The following is a 9,304-nucleotide window of genomic DNA, read 5'->3' as shown; positions in this document are numbered from 1 at the left end:
TCTTCCCCCGCGTACTGGGCCGTGCAGGGAGCGGGCCAGCCTTGGGGTCGGCGTAGGTTCTCACTTCCCCTCCCCAACTGCCTCTGGTGCAGGTGCCACAGCCGAGTCCCTCAGGCGGGGCGGGCCTTGTGGACACGCCCTCGCGGCGAGTCCTCGCGGCCTGTCTGGAGGAAGCGCCAGAGCAGACGCTGGTCCTGCGCGGAGCCGGTTGCCACTCCCGCCCCGCGCCCAGGGACAGACACCGCTCGGACACATCTCCAAGCACCGGGTACCGAGCACCGGGCGCGCTTTAAGCAGGGGATGTGAACTGCCCCCCGCGACATGGCAGCCTCAGGTGGGTCGGTGACAGCGCGCGGGCGCTCCCCGGAGCCTCCCCACTCGCGCGCACCTTGTCCCCCGTGCCGCCCTCTGGCGCCCACCCGCACCCTTCGGGGTGTTCTCCCTCTCTCACTTCTGTTTGCGGGGATCTTGTGTGGTTTCTGGTTTTCTCTCTGTTCCTAGTTGCAAACTTTCCACCCCAACTTTCCCATGTTCCTATTCCCAGACTGTTGAGCGATTCTCTTCAACTCCTGCCAGACTCTAGCGACGCTGGGCTTTAAGTCTCCTTTTCTTCCTCCAGTTCAGCCTCTTGGAGCTTCTGAGGGTCATTTCCTTCAGTCCCACCAACTCTGTGAACTTAGATACGAGTGAAAGAAAGGTGGAGGACTGAGTTGTCTACACCGGCCGAAAGCTTCTCTTAGGGTCTCATCCTACCGATAGGGGGCGCTCACACAGTCCTAAGCGATGCTGGGAGATCAGAGGTGGTCCTGGAACCAGCTTCCCAAGCTCCCTTCCTCTCCATCCATCCCAGGTTTTGCGTTTTTTACCCTGGAATTTTGTTAGGAATCTGGGAACACAATTTCTTGAACTACTTTCCTGTGTCTTTTGCAGAACTTTGGGTAGTAGGGGGAGCTGAGTAAATCTTCCCATTAGAAAGAGCCAGAAGACTTTTTCTGTCTGGTCTGGGGCTCCTTCCTGGTAAGTCACTTACCACAGTTGGCAGTCACTCACTGAGACCCAGGACAAGCCACATGATAGTGATAATGATCAGAGACAACTTATGAGCTCTTACTATGTACTCCAGTGGATATCATACACCTACTGTGTTCTCACTGGTGACCAGGACAGCCCAATTTCTCTTCTCCACGAGTTTATGGTATTATGGTGAAAATAAAAAGTAAATAGGGAATTACTAGATGAGACGAGATAGAGTTACCATGTTTGCAAACAAGTCTACATTTATTTTCCCAGCCTGTCTTAGGATGTTTTAGTAGAGACAAGATGTGAAAACAGAATGAAATAAAAAATAAACAAAAAACAGTGGAAGGCACTGTTCTTGGAGGATGTGAGCAGGTGCTAGGATGAAGAGCCAGCTCTCTCCAGATCTGCCAAGGTCTAGCCTCATCATGGTGCTTTGGAAGCAGGGATAGGGTAGGAAAGGCCAAGGGTGAAAGCTCTGTTAGCTTTGGTGATACAGGCTCATTGTTTTAGGGGGTGGGAAGATGGCTCCTTGGCTGGGCTCTGGAGGTTAGAAGAAGATGTATTTCGAGTAAGGAGCCTGTGATAATAATAGACTGGTGGTCCAGGTGTTCCATTTGAAAGCTAAAGCAGAGTTCTAGAGAGGGAGTTCATTCATTGGAATGCTTACTGTTTTCTGGCAGTATTCTAGGAGTCAGGTGTCCATTGAGGAAACAAAGAAGACAAAAGCAATGCTCCCCAGGGAGTTTACTGAGCAGGAAAGGCAAGTGCTTGGTATGATCTGTACTTGGGAAAACAGGAGGAGAGGTAAGGAGGATGGGTTAGAATTTTAAATGGAGACAGCAGGTTAGACCTCATGGAGAAAGGGAAATTGAAGCCCACACATGGAAAAAGAAAGGGAGGGTACCCTGTGAGGGAGAATGGACCAGGCAAGGGGTCCACATGTGTTTAAGAAATAGGGAGAGGACCAGAGTGGCTGGGACAGGTGGGTGATGTGGGAGGAGACAAGCCACTGAGGCACCTGCCTCCTTTCATGGCTGGAAACAGGTCCTGGGCTGCTGTGTACAGGAAACAGCAAATCAGGAGAGGCTTTCAGCACAGGAGACCAAGCAAACTGCTCTCTCTCATCAGTGTCCTGTGTGTGTGTGTGTGTGTGTGTGTGTGTGTGTGTGTGTCTCCAGTGGGCATAGCTAAAGGGTTTGAAAGGGGGGTGTTCCAGTTCAGATGGGGAGCCCAGAGGTCAGAGACATCTGTAATGGTTAGAGCTGTCAGACCCTCTTGCTGTCAGCACCCTCTGTGGTAAGACCGAGTCAGGTGCTGCAATGGGAGTTGGCCCCCTGGAGTCCCTGGGGAAACTTGAGGTCCATAGGACAAGGACTCATGGGAGCGGGTCATAGTGGAAAAGCCATGCCTCTTGCCAGGATGCTGTAGGCTCAGGAGTCATCTGGGCCATCTTTCCATATGGTCACCTTACTTTAAAAACAGCTTGATTGGGTTATTTTCACATGCCAGGCAGTTCACCCATTTAAAATGTACACTTTGGTGGTTTTAAGTGTCTTCACAGAGGTGTGAAGACACCGTCACATAAGATGGTCAATTTTAGTCAAGTGTAGAGAATTCTCATCACCTCAAAAAGAAACTCTGTACTCTAGTTTTTTTCCTCCCACCCATTCTCCCCTCCTCTCCAGGCCTGAAGGTCTTGGTCTCTGTGTATTTCCCTGCTTTGGGCTTTTACATGCATGAGATCACATGGTGTGTGTTCTTTGGTGATGGGCTTCCTTCACCAGCATCATGTTTTCACCCGACCGCAGTTTGGGTCATACCTCATTCCTTTCTGTTGTCTAATCCTCTGGTCTTCTTAAATTCCCTTCCTCTGAAGGGTAAGCATTGGTCTTTTATTTCCTGAAAGACGTGTTTGTTTGTTGAAATTCTGGAGAATCGTGTCTCCTTGTCTCTGAAGGAAGCTTGGGGAACAAGATAAAATGGAATCGGTTTCTAGGGCCTGGTGGCACCTTGTGTGTTGCCTAGTGAGACAGGAGAGAAGCTGTGACTTTCCAAGGGTCAGAACTGTGACAGGTGAAGACTAGAGCCCTCTCCTCTGTGTGTCAGCCTCTGAATTGTAGGGAAAGCTCTCATCCTTGTCCTGCCTGCTCTCTCCATGGCTTTTCTTATCTCCAGGTCCTCTGTCACACCTGGGCTTACAGCACCATCAGGCTGGAAGGGACTTTTAGTTATTTTTTTCTTTTTTTGTCATCTTACCTCCATCTGACCTTTGAGGTCTTTCCGTACTTTTGCCAAGTTTCTAAATTGGAATGCTTTCAGAGATAGGAAGCTTCTTGTGTGGTTCATTTCCAGATCTCCTCTCTCTCTCTCTCTCTCTCTCTCTCTCTCTCTCTCTCTCGATCACCTTCCTGATTTATGGTGCTCATATTCGAACATGAGAATCCAGGCAGATGGACAGGGTGCCAGTCATCTGAGAGATAAAGAAACGCTCTGGACTGGGTGGGCTGAGAAGCTTCCTGGCACTTCCTCCCTGGAGTTTTCTCCAAGGGATTCTGAATCATTTAATGATCCAGATTTAATGAATCATTTCAGATTCTTTCAATCATGTATTTCTTCCCATCATTGGGACTCCCCTGCTGCCCCTTCCTCCACCACTCTCCATTCCCCTCTACAGCCAACCCTGCTCTTTAGGCTTTACAAGAACAGAGAGCTTTTCTTGGTTCTGTCCTGTGTTTGTAGACTCCTTGCTGTTTTTTTTTTTTTAATTTTTAATTTTTTTATTTTTAGTTGTAGTTGAACACAATATCTTTATTTTATTTATTTATATGTGGTGCTGAGGATGGAACCCAGTACCTCACACATGCTGGGCCAGAGCTCTACCAGTGAGCCACAACCCCAGCCCCTCCTTGCTGGTTCTTAGTTTCTCTGATAAATCAAAAAATGAGAGAAAAAATTTCAGAGCATGGGGAGAAATGACTTACGATTTAAAGGAAGGGAATTATAATTGAAAAAAAGCTGTGTGTTCCCTACACAAGGCAGAACTGCTGACCAAGCATTCAATCCTGTGTTGTTACCTAGTGTATCAGGGAGGAACTTGAACTTCTACTTTGGACTTTTGTATAACTTCCCCAGCTTTCAGTTTCGGTAGCACAGCAGAATCCAGGAAGATGGTAGATTTCATCGTCTTCATTGACACTGAGGCAACATTTGTCCAGATTTGGTGTATTGGTCTAAGTCACCCTACAAGCGTCTAAATAGGTTGTGATATAAACTAGTCTGAGGCAATAACCACTTCCTTCTCAAATACATTTGTTTTCCACATTACTGGAGTTTGAACCCAGGGGCGCTCTACCACTGAGCCACACTCCCAGCCCTTTCTATTTTTTATTTTGAGACAGGGTCTCACTCAGTTGCCCAGGCTGGCCTGGAACTCATGATCCACCTGCCTCAGCTGCCGAGTTGCCAGAATTACAGATGTGCACCACCTCACCCAGCTCTCCTCAAACACTCATACCCAGTGGGGGATAGAATTTAACACTGGTACTCCAGGAATGAGCCTTTGTAAATAGCTGTTCACCATAGAGAAGAGGCTGACCTCTGAAGTGTTTTTTTTTTTAAATTTCAATTGTATTTCTAATAAACTTTTATTTTAAACAGTTTTATATTTCCAGAAAAACTTTAAAGACAGGACAGAGAGTTTCCATATACAGTAAACACAGTTTCTCTGAATATATTAGCATCTTCTATTAGTGTGGTGCATTTGCTACAATTAATGAACCGGGATTGATAACTTATTTTTAACTAGTCTGTGCTGGATTCAGATTTCCTCAGCTTTTAGACAATGCCCTTTTTGTGTTCCAGGATCCCACCCCAGATACGAAGTTACATTTAGTAGCGATGTTTCCTTATACTCTTCCTGTCTGGAATTTTCCCTGGTTTTGATGGACTTAACAATTTTGAGGAATTATTTTGTGGAATGTCTCTCAGTTGGCATTTGTCTGGTATTTTTCTTATAATTAGACTTAGATGATGGTTTGGGGGAAGGAAGAGCACAGAGTTAAAGTGCCCTTTTTATCAGTCCTATCAAGGCTTACAGAGCATGGTTTATGGTTGTTGATATTGACCTTGATCACTGAACTGAGACAGTGTTTGCCAGATTTCTCTACTGTGAAGTTACTTTTTCTCTTTTCCTTTCCGTACTGTGCTCATTGGAAAGAGCTCACTATGCACAGCCTACACTTAAACATTATGCTCTTCTTGCCTGAAGGTGGAGTTATCTACATAAATTATTTGGAGTTCTTCTGCATGGGAGATTTGTCTCATTTCCCCAATTTATTTAATAACTCATGGATATTTATTTTATACTTTGCATTATAATTCAATATTATTTATTTTGTTGCTCATATTGGTTCAGCTTTGGCTATCTGGAATTCTTCCAGTTGAGTCTTGTGTCCCTTTGATATATGCCTGTCATTATATTTTTGAGCCCTTTCTTACTTTCTGGCACTACAAGATGCTCCAGGCTCTTTTTGTATATTTCCTGCCCCCCCATATGTAATCCTAGAATCAGTCATTTCCCTAAGGAGCCCAGGTTTCTTTTATTGGACAATAATATTTGGAACCAATGGTGATAGATGTGTGTTAATTATATTTTATAAATTATATTCTGCATTTTCTTGACTTTAAAAACAAGACACATCTTAGAAATTAAAAGCACAGGCCAGGTGTGGTGGCACACGCCTGTAATCCAAGCAGCTTGGGAGGCTGAGGCAGGTGGATTATGAGTTCAAGGCCAGCCTTGGCAAAAGCAAGGTGCTAAGCATCTCAGTGAGACCCTGTCTCTAAATAAAATACAAAACAGGGCTGGGGATGTGGCTCAGTGATCGAGTTCAATCCCTGGGTACCACCACTCCCCCAAAAAAGAAATTAAAAGCATTGGCTTTGGAGTCAGTTGGATCTGGGTTCAAATCTTGATCAGGGGCTAACAGTGTGATCTTGAGCAGTAGCTAATCTTTAGTGAGTTTTAATATTGGTGAATGTTCCAAGGATTTAATGAGAGAACACACTTGAGGTGCTTAGCAGAGTGACTGGCACATGTCGGTGTTCAGTGCTGAATGACAATTTGAACTTAAGTCTTTAATGAATACCAAGTATTGTGACATGCTGTTCCGGAGAGCAGGAGCTGGTTAGCAGCATCCAGAGTGACTCCAGTGGTATTCATTAAAAATGACACTTTACTTTTGGGTCACTAAATCCTTCTCATAAAATTGGAGTAATTTCATGGCCACATGGTCTTCAGGGCAGCATACAATTGTTCTTTTCTGCTAAATTAGTGCTGAAACACCTTGCTTTTTTTTTTTTTTTTGGTACCAAGGATTGAACCCAGGGGCACTTTACCACTAAGCAACATCCAGCCCTTTTTAGTTTTTATTTTTGAGATATGGTCTTGCTAAGTCGCTTAAGGTCTCATTAAGTTGCCTCGACTGGCCTTGAACTTGTGATCCTCCTACCTTTTCCATAAAAAGATTTTTTTTAAAAAAATATTTATTTTTTAGAAGTATTTGGACACAATACTTTTATTTTATTTATTTATTTTTATGTGGTGCTCAGGATCGAACCCAGGGCCTCACACATGCTAGATGAGTGCTCTACCACTGAGCCACAACCCCAGCCCTAAAGAGATTGTTTTTAAATGGAAGTCTGCAACATTGACACATTGCTTCATCCTCCACAGTAACTGGGTTGACAGGGGTGCACCACCATGCCTGGCTCCACCTTGCCTTCTAATGGTTCTTATGTTCCAGGAAATCCTCTTCCTGCTGCTTTACTTTCTTGCCATCATTTGTCAGTCCTGTTGAAGGCATCACCCTTTGGTTCTTCATCACTATTGTGTGGGGCCACAGCTATCCCTTTCTGAAGTCTTATTCTCCTTCTGCTTATTTGCCCAAATTGCTGACATGGTACTTTGTAGAATATCTGTATGGGGAAAGAGGTAGTGGCTACCCTTTCTTGTTTTTGCATTTATTTTTTGTATGAGCTTAGCGTCTATAACCTTGCATCCTTAATATTGTAGTGAGATGTGAAGTCTTATACATTTCCTATCTGATGACTCATGATCATGCAAACTCGTCTACAATAACACTTCCCACTTAGAACATTTGCCTTTTAGGATAAAACAGCCATAATAAAGAGGGACAGAAAAAATGGAAATGTATTCTGACACTTTAACTGCTTTTCTCACTGCAAGTTCTATACTTTGGTAGTTTTGTTAATTTTTATGCCTTGTATGGACCTGAAATTATGTTTTTGTTGAGATATAAATATTCTACCCTGAAAGAAAAGGAGGAAAAAAAAAAGACTCACTCAGCAAAGATTTTTTTTTTTTTTTACGGAAGTCTGCAACATTGGCACATTCAAATTTTGTCCTTCATCTGCTTCAATTTTGGAATCACACTAAGCATTCCTAAAAAGGACTGTTTTATTCACAAGTGAGGAAGTGGAGGGGGCTTGGAGTCGAGTTCCCTGAGGAGCCACACATGTCCACGCCATCATCTGAATCGCTCCCTGGTTTTCTCCCGTTTCATATCATCTTCTGATGACTTAAAAAGTTTGCACACATTCCCTCAGGAAGTATTCCCAGGCTGATCCACTTATTCCTGCTAATCAGCCAATTAGGTTTTATATTAACACTTGATTAGGGATCCAGAGAAGCAGGGTTCCCAAAAGAAAGAACTCCAAGCTTTGGTTTTATTTGTATTAAAATTTTTGTTTTGTAATATTATCCTAGGGGAAATCAGAACAGTTTTGGGTTTACATTTTCATTTTTTTTTTGACAGGGGAGGGGTGGGTGGGGATTGAACTCAGGGGGACTCGACCACTGAGCCACATCCCCATCCTTTTTTATATTTTTTTAGAGACAGGGTTTCACGGAGTTGCTTAGCGCCTCGCTAAGTTGCTGAGATTGGCTTTGAACTTGTGGTTCTCCTTCCTCCGCCTCCTGAGCTGCTGGGATTACAGGCCTTTGATGCTTCGCCCGGCTTACATTTTTATTGTTTTTAAACTTTGAATATAATGGTGGATAGGGGCAAGAAAGAGGAGTCCTCCCCTGATCTCTTCAGAGCTTCGAGCTTCCTGGTCTTTCCCCAGGTCTGCCTGTGACCTCCTCTCTTGGAACTGCTCAGTGATCTGTGGTCTAGGAATGTCATTTAATGGTGAAAATCTACAACTTAGATGATTTCTCAGTTTCACAAAATGTGACCACCTTCCTTCTGTGATGAGGAGGAAGGGTCCAGCCTCATTAAGAGATGTGTGGACACTGTGTTCATCTCTTCCAAATCATTCCCCAAACCGTGGATTAAAACAGTGGAGACAAGAACCCAGAGCTGTACTAACCTATGTTAATAGTTTATCTTCTACATTTCCCTTTGTCTAATCCAATGGATTTCTATTATTCCCCTCCCCAACCTTTATTGTTTTGGGTTAGCATCCACAAATCAGAGAGAATAGTCTGCCTTTTTTGGGGGGGATTGGCTTATTTCACTTAGTATGATATTCTCCAGTTCCATCCACTTACCGGCAAATGCCATAATTTCATTCTTCTTTATAGCCGAATAATATTTCATTGCGTATATATGCCACATTTTCTTTATTCGTGTATCCATTGGGGGATACATAGGTTGTTTCGATAGCTTGGCTATTATGAGTTGAGCTGCTATAAACATTGATGTGGCTGCATCACTGAAGAAATGCTGTTTTTAAGTCCTTTGGGTATAGACCAAGGAGTAGGATATCTGAGTCAAATGGTGGTTCCACTTCAAGTTCTTTAAGGAATTTCCATACTGCTTTCCATAGTGGTTGTTCCAATTCACAGTCCCACCACAATGTATGAGTGTACCTTTCTCCCCACATCCTCCCCAACATTTATTGTTACTTATATTCTTTATAATTGCCATTCTGACTAGAATGAGATGGAATCTTTTCATTTCTATAATTTCTAGAGATGTTGAAACATTTTTTCATACATTTGTTGGTTGATTGTATATCACCTTCTGAGAAGTGTTTGTTCAGTTTCTTTACCAATTTATTGATTGGGTTACTTATTTTTCTTAAGTTTTTTTGAGCTCTTTGTATGTACTGGAAATTCATGCCTTATTTAAGGTGCGGGTGGCAAAGATTTTCTCCCATTCTGTAGGATCTTTGTACATGTTCTTGATTGTTTCCTTTGCTGTGAAGCTTTTCAGTTTGATATCATCCCATTTATTGATTCTTGATTTAACTTCTTATG

The 9,304-nt window shown here is 43.5% G+C and overlaps 1 protein-coding gene across 1 annotated transcript in view; it reads left to right on the top strand.

The window, feature by feature from the left end:
* Positions 1-321: 321 nt before the first annotated feature.
* Positions 322-9,304, top strand: part of PIK3AP1 (phosphoinositide-3-kinase adaptor protein 1) — a gene marked incomplete at its 5' end in the record, with an annotated part of 117,228 nt that continues 108,245 nt past the window's right edge. Inside the window, one exon of the mRNA XM_081268242.1 lies at positions 322-334. Coding sequence (XP_081124368.1) covers positions 322-334 — 13 coding nt within the window. The remainder of the gene's footprint in view (positions 335-9,304) is intronic.

This window comes from Spermophilus citellus, assembly GCF_964194105.1.
Source record: "Spermophilus citellus genome assembly, chromosome: 15".
Taxonomy (NCBI): domain Eukaryota; kingdom Metazoa; phylum Chordata; class Mammalia; order Rodentia; family Sciuridae; genus Spermophilus; species Spermophilus citellus.
This window is presented reverse-complemented; position numbering and strand designations above follow the sequence as displayed.